We start from the raw sequence: 27099 nt of genomic DNA, 5'->3' as shown, positions 1-27099 counted from the left end.
TTGACATTGGTCGTGGAAACAGTTTTTTAGATATGTCTCTTCTGGTAAGGGAAACAAAAGAAAAATTAAACTTTTGGGACTATACCAAAATAACAAGTTTCTACACAGTGAAGGAAATTGTCAACAAAACTAAAAGTCAACCTACTGAATGGGAGAAGATATTTGCAAATGATATATCCAATGAGGGGTTAATATCCAAAATATGTAAAGAACTTCTGCAACTCAATACCAGGAAAACAAATCATCAGATTAAAAATACGCAGAGGACCTGAACAGACATTAGATGGTCAATAGACACATGAAAGACATATAGATGGTCAACAGACACATGAAAAGATGCTCAACATCACTAATCTTCAGGGAAATACAAATTAAAAACACAATGAAATATTACTTTATGAGAAGATAGCAGCGTAGGAGGACGCTGGGCTCACCGCGCGTCCTGCTGATCACTTAGATTCCACATACACCTGCCTAAATAACTCAGAAAACCACCAGAATACTAGCAGAACGGAGTCACTGGAGCCAAGCGCAGATGAGAGGCCCACAGAAGAAGGTAGGAAGGGTGGAGAAGTGGCGTGCGCTGCACGGACTGGCAGGAGGGAGCTGAGGCGGAGGGGCAGCCCGCCAGCCAAGCAGAGCCCCTGAGTCTGGCTGGCAAAAGCGGAGGGGCCGGCGGACTGTGTTCCAACAGCAAGCGCCACTTAGCGTCTGGGAGGTCATAAGTTAACAGCTCTGCGTGGAAAGCAGGAAGGCTGGAGGACAAAGGGAGGGAGAGCTGCTGAGCCCCGGGACGACAGAGCTCAGTTTGGCGGGGAACAAAGGCGCTAGCCAGCGCCATCTCCCTCGCCCATCCCCCAGCCAAAATTCCAAAGGGAACCAGTTCCTGCCAGGGAAATTGCTCGCTCCCCACAAACACCCAACGCTGTGCTTCTGCGGAACCACCACTCCGGCAGCAGGTCTGACTCCCTCCCGCTGACACAGGGCCCCTCCTGAAGTGGATCACTGAAGGAGAAGCGAGCTAAGCCTGCCCCTCCTGCCCCCGTGCACCTTGCCTACCCACCCCAGCTAATACGCCAAATCCCCAGAACCACAAGCCTGGCAGTGTGCAAGTAGCCCAGATGGGCCACGTCACCCCACAGTGAATCCCGCCTGCCCCTAGGAGAGGGGAAGAGAAGGCACACACCAGTCTGAATGTGGCCCCAGCGGTGGGCAAGTGGCAGACATCAGGTCTGACTGCGGCCCCACCCACCAACTCCAGTTATACACCACAGCACAGGGGAAGTGCCCTGCAGGTCCGCACCACTCCAGGGACTATCCAAAATGACCACACGGAAGAATTCCCCTCAAAAGAATCTCCAGGAAATAACAACAGCTAATGAACTGATCAAAAAGGATTTAAATAATATAACAGAAAGTGTATTTAGAATAACAGTCATAAAATTAATCACTGGGCTTGAAAACAGTATAGAGGACAGCAGAGAATCTCTTGCTACAGAGATCAAGGGACTAAGGAACAGTCAGGAGGAGCTGAAAAACACTTTAATGCAAAATAAAATGGAAATGACCACGGCTCGGATTGAACAGGTGGAGGAGAGAATAGGTGACCTAGAAGATAAAATTATGGAAAAAGAGGAAGCTGAGAAAAAGAGAGATAAAAAAATCCAGGAGTATGAGGGGAAAATTAGAGAACTAAGTGATACACTAAAAAGAAATAATATACGCATAATTGGTATCCCAGAGGAAGAAGAGAGAGGGAAAGGTGCTGAAGGTGTACTTGAAGAAGCTGAGAACTTCCCTGAACTGGGGAAGGAAAAAGGCACTGAAATCCAAGAGGCACAGAGAACTCCCTTCAGACGTAACTTGAATCGATCTTCTGCACAACATATCATAGTGAAACTGGCAAAATACAAGGATAAACAGAAAATTCTGAAAGCAGCAAGGGATAAACGTGCTCTAACATATAAAGGGAGACCTATAAGACTCGTGACTGATCTCTCTTTTGAAACTTGGCAGGCCAGAAAGGATTGGCAGGAGATCTTCAATGTGAGGAACAGAAAAAAATATGCAGCTGAGAATCCTTTATCCAGCAAGTCTGTCATTTAGAATAGAAGGAGAGATAAAGGTCTTCCCAAACAAACAAAAACTGAAGGAATTCGTCACCACTAAACCAGCCCTACAAGAGATCCTAAGGGGGATCCTGTGAGACAAAGTACCAGAGACATCGCTACAAACATAAAACATACAGACATCACAATGACTCTAAACCTGTATCTTTCTATAATAACACTGAATGTAAATGGATTAAGTGCGCCAACCAAAAGACATAGGGTATCAGAATGGATAAAAAAACAAGACCCATCTATTTGCTGTCTACAAGAGACTCATTTTAGACTCTGAGGACACCTTTAGATTGAGAGTGAGGGGATGGAGAACTATTTATCATGCCACTGGAAGTCAAAAGAAAGCTGGAGTAGCCATACTTATATCAGACAAACTAGACTTTAAATTAAAGGCTGTAACAAGAGATGAAGAAGGGCATTATATAATAATTACAGGGTCTATCCATCAGGAAGAGCTAACAATTATAAATGTCTATGTGCCGAATACTGGACCCCCAAATATATAAAACAATTCTTCATAAACACAAGCAACCTTATTGATATGAATGTGGTAATTGCAGGGGACTTTAACACTCCACTTACAGAAATGGATAGATCATCTAGACACAGGATCAATAAAGAAACAAGGGCCCTGAATGATACATTGGATCAGATGGACTTGACAGATCTATTTAGAACTCTGCATCCCAAAGCAACAGAATATACTTTCTTCTCTGGGGCGCCTGGGTGGCGCAGTCGGTTAAGCGTCCGACTTCAGCCAGGTCACGATCTCCCGGTCCGGGAGTTCGAGCCCCGCGTCAGGCTCTGGGCTGATGGCTCAGAGCCTGGAGCCTGTCTCCGATTCTGTGTCTCCCTCTCTCTCTGCCCCTCCCCTGTTCATGCTCTGTCTCTCTCTGTCCCAAAAATAAATAAACGTTGAGAATATACTTTCTTCTCGAGTGCACATGGAACATTCTCCAAGATAGATCACATTCTGGGTCACAAAATAGCCCTTCATAAGTATACAAGAATTGAAATCATACCATGCATACTTTCAGACCACAATGCTATGAAGCTTGAAATCAACCACAGGAAAAAGTCTGGAAAACCTCCAAAAGCGTGGAGGTTAAAGAACATCATCCTAAATAATGAATGGGTCAACCAGGCAATTAGAGAAGAAATTAAAAAGTATATGGAAACAAACGAAAATGAAAATACAGCAATCCAAATGCTTTGGGACGCAGCGAAGGCAGTCCTGAGAAGAAAATACATTGTAATCCAGGCCTATCTCAAGAAACAAGAAAAATCCCAAATACAAAATCTAACAGCACACCTAAAGGAAATAGAAGCAGAACAGCAAAGGCAGCCTAAACCCAGCAGAAGAAGAGAAATAATAAAGATCAGAGCAGAAATAAACAATATAGAATCTAAAAAAACTGTAGAGCAGATCAACGAAACCAAGAGTTGGTTTTTTGAAAAAATAAACAAAACTGACAAACCTGTAGCCACGCTTCTCAAAAAGAAAAGGGAGAGGACCCAAATAGATAAAATCATGAATGAAAATGGAATTATTACAACCAATCCCTCAGAGATACAAACAATTATCAGGGAATACTATGAAAAATTATATGCCATCAAATTGGACAACCTGGAAGAAATGGACAAATTCCTAAACACCCACACGCTTCCAAAACTCAATCAGGAGGAAATAGAAAGCTTGAACAGACCCATAACCAGTGAAGAAATTGAATCGGTTATCAAAAATCTCCCAACAAATAAGAGTCCAGGACCAGATGGCTTCCCAGGGGAGTTCTATCAGACATTTAAAGCAGAGATAATACCTATCCTTCTCAAGCTATTCCAAGAAATAGAAAGGGAAGGAAAACTTCCAGACGCATTCTATGAAGCCAGTATTCCTTTGATTCCTAAACCAGACAGAGACCAGGAAATAAAGAGAACTACAGGCCAATATCCCTGATGAATATGCAAAAATTCTCAATAAGATACTAGCAAATCGAATTCAACAGCATATAAAAAGAATGATTCACCATGATCAAGTGGGATTCATTCCTGGGATGCAGGGCTGGTTCAACATTCGCAAATCAATCAACGTGATACTCACATTAATAAAAGAAAAGATAAGAACCATATGATCCTATCAATCGATGCAGAAAAGGCCTTTGACAAAATTCAGCACTGTTTCTTGATAAAAACCCTTGAGAAAGTTGGGATAGAAGGAACATACTTAAACACCATAAAAGCCATTTATGAAAAGCCCACAGCTAACATCATCCTCAATGGGGAAAAACTGAGAGCTTTTTCCCTGAGATCAGGAACACAACAGGGATGCCCACTCTCACCGCTGTTGTTTCACATAGTGTTGGAAATGCTAGCATCTGCAATCAGACAACAAAAGGAAATCAAAGGCATCAAAATTGGCAAAGATGAAGTCAAGCTCTCGCTTTTTGCAGATGACATGATATTATACATGGAAAATCTGACAGACTCCACCAAAAGTCTGCTAGAACTGATACATGAATTCAGCAAAGTTGCAGGATACAAATTCAATGTAAGAAATCAGTTGCATTCTTATACACTAACAATGAAGCAACAGAAAGACAAAGAAACTGATCCCATTCACAATTGCACCAAGAAGCATAAAATACCTAGGAATAAATCTAACCAAAGATGTAAAAGATCTGTATGCTGAAAACTATAGAAAGCTTATGAAGGTAGTTGAAGAAGATATAAAGAAATGGAAAGACATTCCCTGCTCATGGATTGGAAGAATAAATATTGTCAAAATGTCAATACTACCCAAAGCTATCTACACATTCAATGCAATCCCAATCAAAATTGCACCAGCATTCTTCTCGAAACTAGAACAAGCAATCCTAAAATTCATATGGAACCACAAAAGGCCCCAAATAGCCAAAGGAATTTTGAAGAAGAAGACCAAAGCAGGAGGCATCACAATCCCAGACTTCAGCCTCTACTACAAAGCTGTCATCATCAAGACAGCATGGTATTGGCACAAAAACAGACACACAGACCAATGGAATAGAATAGAAACCCCAGAACTAGACCCACAAACGTATGGCCAACTCATCTTTGACAAAGTAGGAAAGAACATCCAATGGAAAAAAGACAGTCTCTTTAACAAATGGTGCTGGGAGAACTGGACAGCAACATGCAAAAGGTTGAAACTAGACCACTTTCTCACACCATTCACAAAAATAAACTCAAAATGGATAAAGGACCTGAATGTGAGACAGGAAACCATCAAAACCCTAGAGGAGAAAGCAGGAAAAGACCTCTCTGACCTCAGCCGTAGCAATCTCTTACTCGACACATCCCCAAAGGCAAGGGAATTAAAAGCAAAAGTGAATTACTGGGACCTTATGAAGATAAAAAGCTTCTGCACAGCAAAGAAAACAACCAACAAAACTAAAAGGCAACCAACGGAATGGGAAAAGATATTTGCAAATGACATATTGGACAAAGGGCTAGTATCCAAAATCTATAAAGAGCTCACCAAACTCCACACCCGAAAAACAAATAACCCAGTGAAGAAATGGGCAGAAAACATGAATAGACACTTCTCTAAAGAAGACATCCGGATGGCCAACAGGCACATGAAAAGATGCTCAACGTCGCTCCTTATCAGGGAAATACAAATCAAAACCACACTCAGATATCACCTCATGCCAGTCAGACTGGCTAAAATGAACAAATCAGGAGACTATAGATGCTGGAGAGGATGTGGAGAAACGGGAACCCTCTTGCACTGTTGGTGGGAATGCAAATTGGTGCAGCCACACTGGAAAACAGTGTGGAGGGTCCTCAGAAAATTAAAAATAGACCTACCCTATGACCCAGCAATAGCACTGCTAGGAATTTACCCAAGGGATACAGGAGTACTGATGCATAGGGGCACTTGTACCCCAATGTTTATAGCAGCACTCTCAAGAATAGCCAAATTATGGGAAGAGCCTAAATGTCCATCAACTGATGAATGGATAAAGAAAGTGTGGTTTATATACACAATGGAGTACTACAGGGCAATGAGAAAGAACGAAATATGGCCCTTTGTAGCAACAGGATGGAACTGGAGAGTGTGATGCTAAGTGAAGTAAGCCATACAGAGAAAGACAGATGCCATATGTTTTCACTCTTATGTGGATCCTGAGAAACTTAACAGAAACCCATAGGGGAGGGGAAGGGAAAAAAAAAAAGAGGTTAGAGTAGGAGAGAGCCAAAGCATAAGAGACTCTTAAAAACTGAGAACAAACTGAGAGTTGATGGGGGGTGGGAGAGAGGGGAGGGTGGGTGATGGGTATTGAGGAGGGCACCTTTTGGGATGAGCACTGGGTGTTGCATGGAAACCAATTTGACAATAAATTTCATATACTGAAAAAATTAAAAAAATAAAATAAGCTTTGTGCACAAAAAAATAAATATTACTTTACACTTGTCAGAGTGGCTAAAATCAAAGTGAGAAGAAATAACAAGTTTTGGCAAGGATATGGAGAAAAAGGAACCCTTATGCATGTTGGTGGGAATGCCACTGGTGCAGCCATTGTGGAATACAGTGTGGAGGTTCCTCACAAGATTAAAAATAGAATTACCATATGATCTAGTAATTCCACTAGCAGGTATTTGACCAAAGAAAATAAAACCACCACTAATTTGACAAGATATATGCACCCTATGTTTATAGTAGCATTATTTACAAGAGCCAAGATATGGAAGCACCCATTTCCAGCAATAGATGAATGGCTAAGGAAGCACTCTCTCTCTCTCTCTCTCATTCACTCTCTCTCTCTCTCTCTCTCTCTCTCTCTCTCTCTCTCAGGAATATAACTCAGCCATAAAAAGAATGAAATCTTGCCATTTGCAACAACACAGAAAGACCTAGAGGATATAATGTTAAGTGAAATAAGTCATAGAAAGAATACCGTATGATTTCACTCATATGTGGAATTTAAGAAACATAACAAATGAACATGGAAAAAAAGAGACAAACCAAAACAGACTGTTAAACACAGAAAAAAACCTGGTGGATATCAGAGGGGATGTGGGTGGGGAATGGGTAAAATGAGTAAAGGGGATTAAGAGTACACTTACTTTGATGAGTACTGAGAATGTACAGAACAACTGGATCACTGTATTTTATGCCTGAAACTAATATAACAATGTATGGTAATTATATGTCAATTAAAAAAAAAACACATTCCTACCTCATTAGAGATTGCTGCCATTATAGCTTTTCCAAGCTGCCATTCTTGGCAAATAAGTAGAGGATATAGACAGATGTATCCCTTGAAATATATGGAATATTTTTATTATTTTAAAACTTCTGAGTTTTGCTATTCTTGTTGCATTTGTCATCAGGCAAGTGGATTTTCCTTTCCTGTTTTTATTTCTTTAATATTCCCTTTCTTAACCATTCACAATTTGCCTTATGATGCTGTCACTTTACTGAAAATAATCTCTGAGTAAATTTATTCAGAAAGACAAGTTCATCAAGTATTATTTATTGCCAATTTTATGTCCTCTTCTTAGAAAATTTTCCCTTGACTTTGCAGCTTTACACTCTCCCATCCTTTCACTCTCTAACATTCTTGCCTTTTCTTAAAATTTACCTTTTAGTCAACTGCTTGTCTAAGGGAGCTTTAACAATTTTTCTATATTTAATCGCTTTGACATCACTTCTATGCTGATGATCATCAAATCTATATCTCTAATTCTATATTTTCCAACATTCTTTGGTCCCTCATCTCTAATTGCATACTGAAAATTTCCACCTGGATATCTTACTAAAATAATACCACCTCAAGTAAACCATGTCTAAAATTAAATGTTATCTTTTCATTGGAAACTAGACCCCTTTTCAAATTTCTCATCTCTATCAGTGGCACATTGATTCCCTTTAACCTAGACCTTGGTATTGGTTTTGCACCTTCCTTCTCCTATTTTTTGCACGTTGCCTCCTCTGACGTGGCTCCAAGTCCTGTTATTTGTTCCTTTGAAATCATTCTCATAATGATTCCTTCCTTTCCATTGCAACTGCCATACTGGCTCTTGTCTTTGCTCAGGTGGTTTCCCTTGCTTCCCCTCCCTAGTTTAAATCCTACTCAACCTTCAGGGCTGAAGTCAAGTCCCAACCCCTGCTGTAATGCCTTGAATGTTTAAACTGTCACAGATTCCCCCTTTCTCTGAATACTCACAGCCACTTCAAATCCATACTATACAATTCAACAGCTAATAAAATATTTTCCATTATTCTTTGCTGCTCTATATCAGTATCTTAAAAGCAATTTTCCTATTAGTTTTGTAAAGCATGGCTTGTACTTTATTTTTTTTTTAATTTTTTTTTAATGTTTATTTATTTTTGAGACAGAGAGAGACAGAGCATGAACAGGGGAGGGGCAGAGAGAGAGGGAGACACAGAATCTGAAACAGGCTCCAGGCTCTGAGCTGTCAGCACAGAGCCCGACGCGGGGCTCGAACTCACGGACCGTGAGATCATGACCTGAGCCGAAGTCGGACGCTTAACCGGCTGAGCCACCCAGGCGCCCCTGTACTTTATTTTTTTATTTTCTGTTTTTTTTTTTTTTTTTTTTTTTGTGGTACTTAGGCCAGTGCTCAAGTTCTCAATATATACTTGCTATATTCTCATTACTAATTTTCTTCTTTAATATATAAAGGGATTGTCTTTTCTAAAATATAAAAAGTATATTAAAAATGGTAAGGAAATATAATTTTACTTTTTAAAATACTCCTTTATGGCACATATATATAAAAATGTATAAAGACAGGCAAACCAGGCCTGATATACTCTCATAATTTTGGCTAAAAGGCAGTAGCAATCCTATTCCTGTCTACCAGGAGTTTCTTTTATCTTTCTTCATTAAGAGACTCAGCACTTAAAAAGAATACTTAACTCAAATAATCTTAGGCACAACATTTCACTTGATAGCTACTAGGAAATGTTGAAATGGCTGCTGCTGAATAAACACCTCAGCTCTATTTCATAAACTATTAAGAACTGTGAATCCACAAGATCATCTACCCATTACTGATTACTGATAGGCATTAGTCAAGATGTGGGGTTTTTCAGCATTAGACAAATAGGCACTTGGGAACTTCTCACACTTTCCATTTTATCAGCCTCATTAAATATAGAACCTATTATGTGTTTGAAGTTGTCCTAGTTGATGGTTTCTAATGATTGTATTTTATTTGTCAAGCATCTTCAATGCTTCAAAATTTTAATTTCTTGGATGATTCTTTGGAGTAAAGGAAACTGAGGCAAAGAAGGATGGGTCCTCTTAGTTGCTCTTCCCTCTTCTCTCCCTCTCTAGAACCCTCACTGTTTTCAATCCTTTTGGAAATGGCTACATACCAACCTTTGAAAACCCTATACAAATTAAAGTTTATGTGTTCAGATTGTTTAAGGAAACAGATCAAGCTAGTAAAATTCTGCCAACAAGAAACATGATTTCACTAGAAAACTTTGCACGTATAGTAACAATTCTGAAGTGTGTGCATTGAACTTTATTTACTATACCATGAAAAAGAAAATCTATGCCATAAAATTCAAAGATATTTTCAAAAACATTATAGTTAAATCTCTTTAATCTTTTATATGAAAATAATCATGTCTTGCCACACTGTAAAATGGCAAGTTACCATATTTCTGTATTCTGAAAGCCTAAAATCTTATAAAATATTTACCTTATACAAATATGTATTAACAATGCATCACTGTAATTCCTCAAAGACAGCTGTTTATGAAAAAGCATTCCATTAACTGATTTGAGAAGTATCAATAATTGCAGTGCTGTTTAAGTTTTTTCAGAAATGCACTGTTTGGCAAATGTGGCCATCTTTTTTCAATTCTATATGCAACAACTCTAGCTTTAATAAATTAATTTTTATGAGACAATTTTATAAGTCCCCGAGAATTGGTAACTCTCTACTAAATTCTATACAGATATATTATCAAGGGTAAATATCTCTATGTTTTAAGTAATATAAACAGTGTGATAATGCCTAAAAATAAAAGATCTCATGGGATAGAATTTTCCTTGTTATTTCAAAACACTGGATCCAAATACTTATCCTAGAATATCAAGAAGTAAATTGGTAGATACTAAGTTATATTCCTCAGATGTATATTATTTCTAAAACGCTTAATATTTCTAAGAGACATTTCATTATGTCTGTTTCCATAAACTCAAATCTGTGCAGTTAATTTTGTTATATACTTTTTTAGTTGGGAAAAAAATCCCCAAATATCCATTCATCATCATCATCCTCTGAGAATTGGAATTACAATTAGTGTGGTTAGCTCATTCTATTTCTTAAGAAATTATAACTCCATGTTAAAAGATTAGTATCTTGTTAAAGTAATAAGAAAGCCAATACGTTAAGATGATACAAATAGACAGGGGTATTCTGACATCTTAACAAAGATTTCAGAGGTAAGGCCATGCCATAACACCCATCACTGGGACTGGTGACATTACTGTAGCCATATGTATCTTTGCTCAGAATCACAAGTACTCTCTACAGTGTGAGTCAAGTAACCAGTATTTGTTGAGGACCTATAATACAGCATGCATTATGACAGGCATATTGAGTGTTACTAAAGCAAACCAATATTCCTTCAACTCACTTTTATTGATTGCCTACTTCAGGGCAAGCATTGTGCTAAGCAATGAAGATTCAGAGGGAACTAAAACTTGTTCCTGCTATTGCAGCTTACAATTTAGTGGGGGCAGGGAAGACTTGCAGGAGGTGGTGACATATGGAGAGCTGAGGTATGGGTGGTGGGTACTGGAATTCTAGATGGAGGTCCTAGATTGAGTAGAGGCAACAAGATAAGACACAGCATGCTACAGGGGCGCCTGGATGGCTCAGTCAGTCGGTTAAGAGTCCAACTCTTGATTTCAGCTCGGGTTGTGATCTCGCGGTTGGTGAGATTGAGACATGCGGTGAGCTCTGTGTGGACAGTGTGGAGCCTGCTTAGGATTCTCTCTCTCCCTTTCTTTCTGCCCCTCCCTTGCTCTCTCTCTCTCTCTCTCTCTCAAAATAAATATTTTAAAAAAACAGCATGCTAAAAAGAGGAAAATACAAGCCATAGAGGAAATATCAGAAGATTAGGCTGACAGATAGGCAAGGTCCAGTTCTATATGCCATGTTATGGAGCTTGGATTCTATCCAGCAGGTAAGGGGAAAACCACAGAACAGTTTTAAGCAGTAAAGTGGTATCTTAATCTAGCAGCAGGCTGTGGAATGGATGTGAAGTGATGACAATGAGGGCAAGTTGATTAGTTAGGGTGGTGAAAGGGGCCCGAATCAGGGAAGTGTCAGTAGGGAGGAAAAGAAAAAAATTTTAGGTCAAGTATTATTTTACTTGCTGATAAGTGTAAGTGAGGAAGAGGAACCAAGGATAAATAACGGGATAGGTGGAGGTACATTTAACTGAGATGGAAAAAAACAGATATAGAAGGGATTTTTTTAAAGGTTTGGGATGGAGGTATAAGGAGGCGTGGGGGGGGGGGGATGAGTTCTGTTATGAATATGTTGAACTTAGGATGACGATGGGCTGTCAGGTGAGAAAGCCCAGGTGAAAGTCTGAGCAAAGTCTGGCACAGAGATACATATTTGGGAGATGTCAGATAATTGAAACCATGAGAATCAAGATGAGATCATCTAAGCACAGTAAGGAATGAGAAGAATAGTAAGGTGAAAACAAAACCTCAGAGACCACTGGTATTCAAGGGTCAACAGAATAAGAGAAGCCCATGAATGAGAGTTAAACAATAGCAAGAAAAATACAGGGAGCCCAGGAGAGTCAAGTGGCCAAGGAATTCCTAGGTTTGTCTGGCAAAATGTTTTTACAAAATCAGAATTTGAATACCTTTAGGCAAAACACATACCATCTTCCAGTTCAACTAAAGCCCCATTATTACTCATGCTGCACCATTTTCTGTGGCCTGTCTTACCTCTGAAGGCTTGTGTGTTTGTGGCCCCTGGAATAGAAGCCTCCAAAAAAGAGGGAGTCATTTTAAGTGTCATATATATAGCAGAGAGGACCAGAAAGACAGGGAATGAGAAAAGCCCACTAATGTAGCAACAGAGGGTCATGGTGGTGATCTTAACAAGGATAGTTACCCCCATCTGTGGTCATGATGGCAAAATCCAGGTTAGAGAGGGGTGAAAAGTAAATAGATATAGTGAATGTGGCTATTCCTAAGAAATTTGGAGAGGGAAGGAAGAAAGACAAGACAGTAGCTAAAAGGGAACATAGGTCTAGGATGGCTTTGTTTTATTTTGTTTTTAAAGAATGAGAGAGACTCTGAATATGTCTATAGGCTGATGCAGAGAGAGGTAATTAGAGAGATGGGGCTACCTGATGGAGCAAGATTTGGGAGGAGGCTGGAAGAGAAGGGTATAGAAGGTACAAGTGGAGTTGTGAGCTTTGGACAAGTGAAGGAACTCCTTGACCTCTGAGGCTGGAAGAAGAGAGCATACGAATTCAGACCTAATTAAGACCTAGTGCAGGTTTTTCAGCAGGAAAGTGACATGATCAAACTGTGTTTTAAGAAAATTAGTTTGGCACAAGCATGCAGGATGAATTGAAGAGAGGTGGCAGACTGTGGAGATGATGGCAACCTAAACTAGAGTGGCACCGGTAGAAATGGAGAAAATGAAAAATCTAATAGACATTTTAAAAGATATGACATAATTCTGGGACAGAGTAGCACTGGAAAAGTCAAGGAGAAGGAAGAGTTAAAATGACTCCAGGATTTGAAAACCTACCCCAAAAGATTAGAGTGGTGGTAAAGGGGTAAGTGGAATGCACAACCAATGTGGGAGGGAAATGATGGCTTAAGATATATTGAGTTTGAAGTAATGGTTCTCAATTTGAACCTTGAAAAAGAAACAAAGTCCTCTAGAGATTAGACAACTGCACAGAAAATGGGGGAAAAAGGGGGTAGGATAGTGTCATTCAGACAGGACAACTCTCTCATGCCAGAAAAAATTTAACAGAAGCTGGTTATTTTAGACATTTCAGAATTAGATTAACTATTTCATAAGGATCTTAATTTACCTGATATAAGGAAAGTTTTACTACTATACAAAGGCCAGTTCTTCAGATTCAGCAAAACTTTCTCCTAAACATTTAATTTTTTCGAATCCCAGACATTTAACATTAAGTGTGCTTTTTAGTTGAGAGAATTTATAGAATACAACTGAACAATTTTTTCAAACTATATACATGGGTTAATGATTCAAGTACTGGTTTGCTGCTTTTCAGGTTTTGGCTTCCATTAATACCAATAGTTACTACCAGCACCACTACTTCACACTCCCAATTCCAGAATTTTTAAGCTGGGAGGGACATTACACCATCACAAGGGCTTGGATATGGCAAGTGTCAGTGCTTTGCTTTTAATTGAAAGTTGGTTGATAAGTGCTTCACCATGATTGTGTGAAGAATAGAATGGAACCACAAATAAGTTTCTGGTAACTTAAATTCTGTTTTCTTGCCCCTCCTCTGTTTTCTGAATGTTAAAAAATAAGGAGGGGGTGGAATGTTGAAATATAAAATTATAGACTGGAATAAAAACCCTTTTTCTGTTCAGTCATGTGAAATAATCTGCATGAAAGTAATGTTTGGTGCCAGAATTATAATTAGTTTGAGTAATGAATTGTCTCCCTAGTAATGAAAGGAATAAAAGTAAAACAGTGCAGTAAGCTGGCATCTGATCATTGTAGGCTATCTGCAAAATTCTTGGACCAAGAAAAACTGTGTTAAAATAATTCCCTACCAAAAAGCAGGTCTAAAAATCTCCCCTTCCACAATTTCAAAATCTTTCTTAACATATTTTATGCAAATATCACAAAAGTATATTATAATCAAAACAAGTGACATGTTAAAATTAAAAGCTAACATGATGGGGGGAGGTGTTGCATATTATATGATTTCTGATGATACGAACTCAACTGAAAGACAAAGGGACCAGGTGAACCATTAACAAAATTAGAGGCAATGATAGGAAAATGCAGTAAAAGACAGCATAATTAAGAGGATGAACATGACACACACTCAAACTTCCAAGTATTTACAGCCCAAGCACATACAAAAGAAAAAGCACTCTCCAAAGCCCAGAGAGCCATTGAAATTTTCTTTTGCTTTGCAACCACAATGCTATGAGATCACTCCTCCTTTTATTTTCTTAAATATGATCCAAGATTTCAATTTTTTTAAAAAAGTCACTCTGCATAAGTTTTCAAAAAATCAACTTCAGCTCCTGGGGGACTCATTTCCATAAATATTTAATGTCTGCATATTTAATATTTGGGCATACAAAATCTCCTGTAGGTATCTTAAATTATCTCAGAGCTGAAAGGCTTCGGAAGCCACCTACCCCGACCCTTCATTTTACAGATGGAGAAATTAAGGCCCAGAAATAGGAAGTAATCTGAGCAAGGTCACAGGGCCAGTAAGAGGCAAAGCTGGGACTAACATCCAAGAATCCCTACTCTCAATCCATTGCTCTTTTACTTTTCACAACTGCCTCTTAATATGAACCTCTGTGATATTTACAGAACGTCAGAATGAGGAATTATCAAGACATCGAAAGGATAATGGTATTCATTCATATACGGATTAGATAGGAAGAATGGATGAATGAATGTATGGGTACGTGGATATTCTATAATATTATTCACAAAACATATCACGTTTCTGTTTTGAAGAAAGCCTAGGTCTTGTCACTTTTCACAGCAGTCACTGTGTTCCACTACACACCAATCTTAGCAGTAAAGAATCCTCTGGTACATCCTGCAGTTTAAAGACTATTTACTTGCCAGCAAAACACGAAAGTAGACTCACCTTTACTCCTATCCCTCTGGCTCTCAAAACCTCTAACTTCCCCGTCCTATATATACTCTTTACCTGATGTCAGTGCATCACATTTGCATTCTCCTCACTCCCTTTGCACCTACCACCCTCGGTTTCTCCATTTAGACGAGGTGTCCTTTTCTAACTGTATGTCTCAGTCGGCCCTCCCCCACTCCACAGGCCCCTCGATCACCTTCTCATTCCTCTGTCGACAAATCTCAGCGTTTTCAAACCCTATGGCCCCCTCTTGCTTACACAGTGATGTGGCCGGCTCCCCGCACCAATACAGGATCGGGGGGAATATCTCCGCAGATGCTCCTCACTCACTACCCGAGGTGGGTGCGGCGTCTCCTCCTCTTCCTCCTCCTCCTCTTCCTCCTCCTCCTCTTCTTCCTCCCCCTCCTCATCTTCCTCGTCGTCGTCAGGCCCCGATACCGACGACGACGACGACGGCGACGACGACGACGTTGCCGCTTCTTCTTCCTCCTCCTCTAGTTCCGAGATGGTGTCGAACTCCGCCATGTTGGGCAGCAGGATGCTCATCACGTGACCTCTCGATCGCCGCCACCCTCCCGGAGAAGAGTTTGAACCTACCGAGGTGCTGGAAGAGGAGGGGGAACGAAATGAAGAGAAAGCGGACGGGGGAAGGGACAGGATTTGAAGAGATGCGCCTGCGTGTTGAGGCAGACGATGAGGGTTGGAGGCGGGGGCATGAGGGGGAAAGGAACAAAATCTGTGTACGCTTGCGCGGCTCCAAAGGAAGGGGGGCGTTAGAGGTGAACTCCAGGGAATTGTTGAGGCCCGGTTTGCGGGTGCAGTGGTTAATACTGCACTTTGGGCTTCTGTTGCTTGTGCCCTGGGACGTATTTTCTGGTTTTATTTCCCATTAATTAGTAGTAGCTATCATTTCCCTCCCCACACCCCGTACAGGGAATGCATATTCCATAACGTGAGGTTAGAACTTTGCCTCAAATATCGCAAGGTATATACCAATCCCTTAACGTTTGTTCAGCATTAGAGTTTAAAAGACTTTTGCATCAGAATTTTGCAACCCTGGGAGGCATTTTTATAAACACTTCACTGAAGTGGAAATTTTTCTATTACTACTTCTATGCCTACTATGTAATACTTTTAATAGAGGATTTACTAAGTGTCTGGGACTGTGCTAAGCACTCTGTGGGCATATCTCATTTAATACTTCACAACTGCATGAGGTTATATACCAGGATGATCTCGCCTGACAGGTGGGAGACTTAGCAGCAGGGAGGATAAGTAACGTGCCCAAGGTCACGGAGTTACTAAATATTTGGCAGACCTGGTTTTAAACTTGGGAATCTCTTCTGATTTTAAAAGCTCAGTGCTCTTAACAAAGGGATACCCTGCCTGAAGTCGTTTGCAAAGGCTTTGTAGTGTGGTGCATTTGGGGATGTTTCTTGAAAGATGTTTGAAGTTTGGAGGGTGTTTGTTTGTTTTACAGGTGAGAGGGGCATGGAGGAGGTGCAGGGAAAATTCCAACCTAAAGAAACATTAATTAATATAATCCATCTTCCAGACACTGAGCTAGACTCTTTCATGTAACGATATCTCAGTTAACCCTTAAACACTCCTACGAGGTAAGCATTATCATATCCATTTTATAGATGGCAAAACTGAGTCTCAGGAAGTTTAAGTAATTTGTTAAGGTCTGTGGTAACATTTTGTCCAAAAGTTTCCATTCAAATATTTTTCCTATCTTCTCCACAACTGCTAAAACGTTGCAGAGATCACATATTTTGAGTTTGCAATCCATGTCCCAAACTACTTAATACTTACCAGCAGCACAGAAATCCATGTCATAATTCAGGGATCATTAAGACAGCAAAGTCACATAGCTGCTAATTAATACAACAAATCCTGACTGCTATGCCACAGCTCCATCCCCATCAGATGGTGAGACCGAGGAAACAGACATAACTGCGCTTTAAGATAAGCATTACAGGGGCGCCTGGGTGGCGCAGTCGGTTAAGCGTCCGACTTCAGCCAGGTCACGATCTCGCGGTCCGTGAGTTCGAGCCCCGCGTCGGGCTCTGGGCTGATGGCTCAGAGCCTGGAGCCTGTTTCCGATTCTGTGTCTCCCTCTCTCTCTGCCCCTTCCCCGTTCATGCTCTGTCTCTCTCTGTCCCAAAAATAAATAAACGTTGAAAAAAAAATTAAAAAAAAAAAGATAAGCATTACATTAGCAGTATAGCAATATAAACAAAGCATTTAGGATGTATGAAGGACAAAGAAATTAGTTTGTAAGAGGCGCCGATCAAACCATGATCATTATCAACAAGTTTATGTTACTAAAGTGAAGAAAATGTTTTGTATTCCATACCTTGTTTATTTAGAAACCTTAAAAATAAGCTGAAACACTATCAATAAGCAATAAAATCTAGTTTTCATAGTATAGAGAACTTAATCTGCTAGCCTAAAAAATTTTATAATAATTTTGCCTTCTGATAAGACATAAAATACATCTGTTTTCTTGGATATTAATAAAAACATGTCATATGTCATTTATGGAAATGAAATACCTTAGACTTGAGATCAAATCAGTATTTCACACTAGTTCTTCCCTTTCAAAAAGCAAAAAAGCCAGGGTGCCTGGGTAGCTCAGTTGGCTAAGTGTCCAACTTTAGCTCAAGTCATGATCTCACAGTTCGTGGGTTCAAACCTTGTGTCAGGCTCTGCACTGACAACTTGGAGCCTGGAGTCTGCTTCAGACTCTGTGTGTCTCTCTCTCTGCCCCTCCCCTGCTTGTGTGTGTACTCTCTTTTTCTCTCTCAAAAATTAATAAGTAAACATTGAAACAACAGCATAAAAAGCCATAGGAAATACTAAAAATTTTCCAAACATACTGTATTATCCATAAAGTTCCACTAAATTACTTTCTAGAAAGAAGTATTTTGCTGATTACTACTTAAATGGTATTTTTTCCTTTTCACCAGTCAGGATTAGGCTAGGAAGGGATATTTGAAAGGGAGAAAGGGAAAGGAATATAAGGGGTGGACTTTGTGATAAGTGCAAGTGAGATATTGGAACTATGGTAAAAATGAAGAAATGATGGCTGTGGGGGATGGAGAGAAGGAGAGGGAGGGGAAATTACACTGCCAAAATGGAAACGGGTCTCTGACATTTAGTCAGATGTCAAAAGAACAAAGGAGTGCTATGCTTCAAGAAACTCACAAGTTTAGTCAAATCTGCTTGTCTGCTTTCTTGCATATACAGTGTGCTGAAAATGCATATATAATTCCAGAAGTATTTTTTTTTCTAAACGGAGAATTTGGAATCGGGGAAGCCAAGAAAAACACGTTTTGTCAGTAAACACAAGGAACAACATGCTTTTTAAATGATACTTTAGCAACCATCAAGAATACTAAAGCTAGCAGTGGGTGGAGAAGAAAGCAGGCCATATAACCTTCCATCTGATGATGTAAGCAGGGCATGGGTGTAATTACCCTGTCTGAATGGGGATCTGAAGCCAGAGGTCACAGGTTTAGCCATCTGAGGGCGTTACAATCTAGAACAGCTGAAAGGGACTGTAACTTAAAAGACACCTTTCTTCCTTTTCTAAGTGTGCATATTCAGTGATTTTCATAAATCTACAGTTGTGCAACTATCACCACAAACTAATTTTAGAACATTTCTGTCACCCCCCAAAAGACAATCACTGTCCCATTTTCAGTCATTCCCCATTCCGACCCCTAGCCCCAGGCAATAATTAATCTACTTTCTGTCTCTATAGATTTCTTTTCTGGACATTTCAAATAAAGTGGATCATACAATATGGGGTCTTTTGTTTAATTTCTTTTGCTTAGCATAATATTTTTGAGGTTTATCCATGTTGTGTCTTGTATGAGTACTTCATTCCTTTTAATTGATAAATAGTATGCCATTGTAAGGATATATCACATTTTGTTTACCCATTTACCAATTGATGATATTTGGGCTGCTTCCAATGTTTGGATGTTATGAAAATGCTTCTATGAAAATTCACATACATGTCCTTGTGTGAACATATGGTTTTAATTTCTCAAGGGTAGATATCTATGAGTGGAATTACTGGGTCTATGGTAAGACTGTTGATTTTAAGATAACTGCCAACTGTTTTTCAAGGTGGATCAATCGGTTTACATTCCCACCAGCAATGTATGAGAGTTCCATTTTTCTCCAACATTCTTTCCAACGTTTGTTATTTTATTTTTTATTATAGCTATTCTTCTGGGTATGAAATATCTCACATTGTAGGTTATTTTGCATTTCCCTAATGACCAATGATGTGGAGCATCCTTTTCATTTGCTTGTTTCACTTATATACCTTCTTTGATGAAATGTCTATTCAAATCTTTTGTCTTATTTTATTAACTAAGCTTTTTTTCAAGATAATTATACATAGATTCAAGATTCATATATAATTATAGAAAATAACCACAGGGATGTCCTATTTACTCTTTATTCAGTGTTTCTCAATGGTAAAATCTTGCATAACTCTAGTACATCATGACAACCACAAAACTGACATGATAGAATCTACCCAACTTACTCAGAGTTCCGTAGTCATACATGTATTCATTTGTGTGTGTGTGAATTTAGTGCTATGCAAATTTAGCACAGGTGTAGGTTTATATGTCTACACTATAGACAAGATAAAGAACAGTTACATCACCACAAGGATTGCTCCTGTTGTCTTTTTAAAAAAATTTATTTATTTATTTATTCTGAGAGAGAGGGAGAGAGAGAGAGAGAGAGAGAGAGAGAGAGAGAGAGAGGACTATTGGGGGAGGGGCAGAAAGAGAGAGGGAGAGAGAGAATCCCAAGTGAAGCAGGGCTCAATTGTGAAATCATGATGTGAGCCAAAATCAAGAGTTGGAGGCTTAACCGGGTGAGCCGCCCAGGCGCCCCTCCTGTTATCTTTTTTATAACAATTTCTCCCTCCATCCCTGACAACCATTAAACTCTTTATGATCCATAATTTTTGCACTTTCACGAATAGTATGTAAATTGTGTTATATGGTATGTAACCTTTGAGAGTTGGCCTTTTTCACCCAGCATACTTCTGAGAATCATCTACATTACTGGGTGTATCCATGGTTCATTCCTTTTTATTGCCATATAGTATTCATAGTACAGATGTACAACAGTTTATTTAACAATTCACGCACTGACAGACATCTGGGTTTTTTCCTAATTTTTGGCTTTTATAAATAAAATGGCCATGAACATTTGTGTACAGCTTTTTTACTTAAAAAAAAAAACTGGATTGTCTACTTATTGAGTTACAAGGTGCCCTTTACATGTTCTAGATAGAAGTCTTTTATCAGATATACGGTGTACACACATTTTCTCCCAGTCTGTGGCTTGCCTTTTTATGTTGTTCATGGTGTCTTTTGAACTGAAAAAGTTTTCAATTTTGATTGAAATCCAATTCATCAAATTTTATTGCTTGTGCCTTTTGTTTGAATGTTTATTTATTTTTGAGAGATAGAGCATGAGCAAGCAGGGGAGGGGCAGAGAGAGAGAGGGAGACACAGAATCCAAAGCAGGCTCCAGGCTCTGAGCTGTCAGCACAGAGCCTGACATGGGGCCGAACCCATGGACCACAAGACCATGACCTGAGCTGAAGTTGAACACTTAACTGGCTGAGGCACCCAAGCACCCCTGCTTGTGCCCTTAATGATGTATCTAAGAAAATTTGCCTAACACAATATCAAAAAGATCTGCTCTTATGCTTACTTCTAAAAATTTTTTAGGTCTGTGATCCATTTTGAGTTCGTTTTTGTTTATGGTATGTATAAGGGTCTAAATTCACACTTTTGCATGTGGCTGTTGAATTGTCCCAGCACCATTGTTGAAGACTGTCCTTTTTTCTGAATTGAATTGCCTTGATACCTCTGTTGAAAATCAATTAACCAGAATTATGGGTTTGTTCCTGGACTCTTAATTCTATTTAATTGATCTCTAGGTCTATCTTCATGTCAGTACCACACCATCAGGAATACTATAGCTTTGTAGTAAGTTTTTAAATTGGAATATGTAAATCCACCAAATTTGCTCTTTTGCTACTATTTTGACATCCCTGAATCTTTCACATTATTACATAAATTTTAGGATCATATCATCAATTTCTCTTAGAAAAACCAGCTGGAATTTTGATAGGAATCACATTGAATCTGTAGATAAATTTGGCAATATTGCTAACTTAACAATGTTAAGTCTTCTGATCCTGAACATGGGATATTTCTCCATTTGTTTAAACCTTTAAAAATTTCCTTCAATAATGTTTTATAGTTTTCAGTGCACAAGTCTTGCAATTCTTTTGTTAAATTTATCTCTATGTGTCTTTCTTCTTTTTGATACTATTGTTAATGGAATTATTTAATTAATTTCATTATTGGATTGCACATTGTTATTTTATGGGAACACAATTTGTTTTTGTATATTGATGTGTAGCCTCTTACTTGCTGAGCACATTTACTAGTTCCAATGTATGTGTTTGTTTGTGTCTGTATGTATCTGTGTCTGTGTCTGTAAAATTCTTAGGATTTTCTACATATAAATTTACATAATCTGTGAATGAATACTGCTTTCACTACATCCTCTAAGATTTTGTGTCATGTCTTTTATTTTGATTCTCTCAAAATATTTTAAAAGGTTTTCTTGTGTTGTCTTTTTTTGCCCATTATTTCAGTGTTATTTAATTTCCATATATTAGAAATTTTTCAAGTTTTTTTTTTTTTTGCTATCGATTCTATTATCATCCTTTCTGACCAGAAAATACTTTGCACGATTGTAGTCCTTTTAAATTTGTTTTATTGTTTTGTGGACTTAGAAGCCATCTATTAGGAAAATGTCCCACGTGCACATGAGAAGAATGTGTGTTCTGCTGTTGTTTCATGGAGTGTTATATATATGCCAGGTCTAGTAGATTTATTGTGCACTTCAAGCCTTCTATCTCCTTACTTACACAATGTATGATTATTCTATGCATTCTGAATGTGGTGTATTAAAGCTCCAACTATTATACTAGGGCTGTCTATTTTTTCTTTCAATTATGTCAATGTTTGCCTTATATATTTTGAGCCTTGATAGTTGGTATATATATGTTTTTAATTATTATAACTTCTACGCGAATTGACTATAGGCAATATATAATTTCCTTTTTGTCTTTTGCAACCATGTTGGACTTACAGCTTATTTTGTTTGTTATTGGTAGGGCCACCTTCACCCTCTTTTGGTTACAGTTTGCATGCTATATACGTTTTTAAAATTTTTAGTCAAGTATAATTAACAGGAGTGTTATATTAATTTTAGGTATACAATATGATTCAACAATTTCTACATTTCTCAGTGCTCAGTAGGATAAGTGTACTCTTTTTTTTAATATGAAATTTATTGTCAAATTAATTTCCATACAACACCCAGTGCTCATCCCAACAGGTGCCCTCCTCAATGCCCATCACCCACTTTTCCCTGCCTCCCACGCCCCATCAACCCTCAGTTTATTCTCAGTCTTTAAGAGTCTTTTATGGTTTGCCTCCCTCCCTCTCTAACTTTTTTTTTGACTTCTTCTCCCCCATGGTCTTCTGTCAAGTTTCTCAGGATCCACATAAGAGTGAAAACATATGGTATCTGTCTTTCTCTGTATGACTTATTCCATTTAGCATAACACTCTCCAGTTCCATCCACGTTGCTACAAAAGGCCATATTTCATTCTTTCTCATTGCCAAGTAGTATTCCATTGTGTATATAAACCACAACTTCTTTATCCATTCATCAGTTGATGGACATTTAGGCTCTTTCCATACTTTGGCTATTGTTGAGAGTGCTACTATAAACGTTGAGGTACAAGTGCCCCTATGCATCAGTACTCCTGTATCCCTTGGGTAAATTCCTAGCAGGGCTATTGCTGGGTCATAGGGCAGATCTATTTTTAATTTTTTTAGGACCCTCCACGCTGTTTTCCAGAGCAGCTGCACCAGTTTGCATTCCCACCAACAGTGCAAGAGGGTTCCCATTTCTCCACATCCTCTCCAGCATCTATAGTCTCCGGATTTGTTCATTTTAGCCACTCTGACTGGCATGAGGTGATATCTGAGTGTGGTTTTGATTTGTATTTCCCTGATGAGGAGTGACGTTGAGCATCTTTTCATGTGCCTGTTGGCCATCTGGATGTCTTTTTTTTTTTTTTTACATTGCGTTTTTTATTTTATTTATTTATTTATTTTTGTTTTTTAATTTTTTTTTTTCAACGTTTATTTATTTTTGGGACAGAGAGAGACAGAGCATGAACGGGGGAGGGGCAGAGAGAGAGGGAGACACAGAATCGGAAACAGGCTCCAGGCTCCGAGCCATCAGCCCAGAGCCTGACGCGGGGCTCGAACTCACGGACCGCGAGATCGTGACCTGGCTGAAGTCGGACGCTTAACCGACTGCGCCACCCAGGCGCCCCTATTTTATTTATTTTTTTAATATATGAAATTTATTGTCAAATGGGTTTCCATACAACACCCAGTGCTCATCCCAAAAGATGCCCTCTTCGATGCCCATCACCTACCCTCCCCTCTCTCCCAACCCCCATCAACCCTCAGTTTGTTTTCAGTTTTTTTTTTAATTTTTTTTTAATGTTTATTTATTTTTGGTACAGAGAGAGACAGAGCATGAACTGGGAAGGGGCAGAGAGAGAGGGAGACACAGAATCGGAAGCAGGCTCCAGGCTCTGAGCCATCAGCCCAGAGCCCGACACGGGGCTTGAACTCACGGACCGTGAGATCGTGACCTGAGCCGAAGTCGGACGCTTAACCGACTGAGCCACCCAGGCGCCCCATGTTTTCAGTTTTTAAGAGTCTCTTATGCTTTGGCTCTCTCCCCCTCTAACCTCTTTTTATTCCTTCCCCTCTCCCCATGGGTTCTGTTAAGTTTCTCACGATCCACATAAGAGTGAAAACACATGGTCTGTCTTTCTTTGTATGGTTTATTTCACTTAGCATCACACTCTCCAATTCCACCCAGGTTGCTAAAAAGGGCCATATTTCATTCTTTCTCATTGCCATGTAGTACTCCATTGTGTATATAAACCACAATTTCTTTATCCATTAATTATTTGATGGACATTTAGGCGTTTTCCACAATTTGGCTATTGTTGAGAGTGCTGCTATAAACATTGGGGTACAAGTGCCCCTATGCATCAGCATTCCTGTATCCTTGGGTAAATTCCTAGCAGTGCTATTGCTGGGTCATAGGGTAGGTCTATTTTAATTTTTTGAGGAACTCCACACTGTTTTCCAGAGCGGCTGCACCAGTTTGCATTCCCACCAACAGTGCAAGAGGGTTCCCGTTTCTCCACATCCTCTCCAGCATCTATAGTCTCCTGATTTGTTCATTTTGGCCACTCTGACTGGCATGAGGTGATATCTGAGTGTGGTTTTGATTTGTATTTCCCTGATGAGGAGCGACGTTGAGCATCTTTTCATGTGCCTGTTGGCCATCTGGATGTCTTCTTTAGAGAAGTGTCTATTCATGTTTTCTGTCCATTTCTTCCCTGGATTATTTGTTTTTCAGGTGTGGAGTTTGGAGAGCTCTTTATAGATTTTGGATACTAGCCCTTTGTCCAATATGTCATTTGCAAATATCTTTTCCCATTCCGTTGGTTGCCTTTTAGTTTTGTGGATTGTTTCCTATGCTGTGCAGAAGCTTTTTATCTTTATGAGGTCCTAATAGTTCATTTTTGCTTTTAATTCCCTTGCCTTTGGGGATGTGTCAAGTAGGACATTGCTGCAGCTGAGGTCATTTCCTGCTTTCTCCTCTAGTGTTTTGATGGTTTCCTGTCTCACATTTAGGTCCTTTATCCATTTTGAGTTTATTTTTGTGAATGGTGTAAGAAAGTGGTCTAATTTCAACCTTCTGCATGTTGCTGTCCAGTTCTCCCTGCACCATTTGTTAGAGACTATCTTTTTTCCATTGGATATTCTTTCCTGCTTTGTCAAAGATTAGTTGGCTATACGTTTGTGGGTCTAGTTCTGGGGTTTCTATTCTATTCCATTGGTCTATGTGTCTGTTTTTGTGCCAATACCATGCTGTCTTGATGATGACAGCTTTGTAGTAGAGGCTAAAGTCTGGGATTGTGATGCCTCCTGCTTTGGTCTTCTTCAAAATTACTTTGGCTATTCAGGGCCTTTTGTGGTTCCATATGAATTTTAGGATTGCTTGTTTTAGCTTTGAGAAGAATGCTGGTGCAATTCTGATTGGGATTTCCCTGAGTGTGTAGATAACTTTGGGTAGTATTGACATTTTGACAATATTTATTCTTCCAACCCATGAGCACGGAATGTTTTTCCATTTCTTTATATCTTCTTCAATTTCCTTCATAAGCTTTCTATAGTTTTCAGCATACAGATCTTTTACATCTTTGGTTAAGTTTATTCCTGGGTATTTTAGACTTCTTGGTGCAATTGTGAATGGGATCAGTTTCTTTATTAGTTTCTCTGTTGCTTCATTATTAGTGTATAAGAATGCAACTGATTTCTGTACATTGATTTTGTATCCTGCAACTTTGGTGAATTCATGTATCAGTTTTAGCAGACTTTTGGTGGAGTCCGTTGGGTTTTCCATGTATAATATCATGTCATCTGCAAAAAGTGAAAGCTTGACTTCATCTTTGCCAATTTTGATGCCTTTGATTTCCTTTTGTTGTTTGATTGCTGATGCTAGAACTTCCAACACTATGTTAAACAACAGCGGTGAGAGTGGACATCCCTGTTGTGTTCCTGATCTCAGGGGGAAAGCTCTCAGTTTTTCCCCATTGAGGATGACATTAGGTGTGGGCTTTTCATAAATGGCTTTTATGATGTTTAATTATCTTCCTTCTATCCAGACTTTCTCGAGGGTTTTTATAAAGAAAGGATGCTGAATTTTGTCAAATGCTTTTTCTGCATCGATTGACAGGATCATATGGTTCTTATCTTTTCTTTTATTAATGTGATGTATCACGTTGATTGATTTGCAAATGTTGAATCAGCCCTGCATCCCAGGAATGAATCCCACTTGATCATGGTGAATAATTCTTTTTATAAGCTGTTGAATTCGATTTGCTAGTATCTTATTGAGAATTTTTGCATCCATATTCATCAGGGATATTGGCCTGTAGTTCTCTTTATTTCCTGGTCTCTGTCTGGTTTAGGAATCAAAGTAATGCTGGCTTCATAGAATGAGTCTGGAAGTTTTCCTTCCCTTTCTATTTTTTGGAATAGCTTGAGAAGGATAGGTATTATCTCTGCTTTAAACGTCTGATAGAACTCCCCTGGGAAGCCATCTGGTCCTGGACTCTTACTTGCTGGGAGATTTTTGATAACCGATTCAATTTCTTTGCTGGTTATGTGTCTGTTCAAGGTTTCTATTTCCTCCTGATTGAGTTTTGGAAGAGTGTGGGTGTTTAGGAATTTATCCATTTCTTCCAGGTTGTCCAATTTGTTGGCATATAATGTTTCATAGTATTCCCTGATAATTGTTTGTATCTCTGAGGGATTGGTTGTAATAATTCCATTTTCATTCATGCTTTTATCTATTTGGGTCATCTCCCTTTTCTTTTTGAGAAACCTGGCTAGAGGTTTATCAATTTTATTCATTTTTTCAGAAAAACAACTCTTGGTTTCATTGATCTGCTCTACAGTTTTTTTAGATTCTATATTGTTTATTTCTGCTCTGATCCTTATTATTTCCTTTCTTCTGCTGGGTTTAGACTGTCATTGCTGTTCTGCTTCTATTTCCTTTAGGTGTGCTGTTACATTTTGTATTTGGGATTTTTCTTGTTTCTTGAGATAGCCTGGATTGCAATGTATTTTCCTCTCAGGACTGCCTTCGCTGCATCCCAAAGTGTTTGGATTGTTGTATTTTCATTTTAATTTGTTTCCATATATTTTTTTATTTCTTCTCTAATTGCCTGGTTGACCCATTCATTCTTTAGGATGGTGTTATTTAACCTCCATTCTTTTGGAGGTTTTCCAGACTTTTTCCTGTGGTTGATTTCGAGCTTCATAGCATTGTGGTCTGAAAGTGCAC

At 39.0% G+C, this 27099-nt stretch overlaps 1 protein-coding gene across 1 annotated transcript in view; it reads right to left on the bottom strand.

Annotated features, from left to right (window-relative positions):
* The window catches only part of CHIC1 (cysteine rich hydrophobic domain 1), a 75052-nt gene extending 59367 nt beyond the window's left edge, over positions 1–15685 (bottom strand). Inside the window, 2 exon segments of the mRNA XM_030305610.1 lie at positions 15280–15320; positions 15322–15685. Of these exon segments, the coding sequence (XP_030161470.1) occupies positions 15280–15320; positions 15322–15567 (287 nt within the window). The 5' untranslated portion in view covers positions 15568–15685.
* Positions 15686–27099: the final 11414 nt, after the last annotated feature.

Source organism: Lynx canadensis, chromosome X (assembly GCF_007474595.2).
Source record: "Lynx canadensis isolate LIC74 chromosome X, mLynCan4.pri.v2, whole genome shotgun sequence".
Classification (NCBI taxonomy): domain Eukaryota; kingdom Metazoa; phylum Chordata; class Mammalia; order Carnivora; family Felidae; genus Lynx; species Lynx canadensis.
Note: the sequence above shows the minus strand (reverse complement) of the source record. Positions and strands in the feature narration are given on the sequence as shown.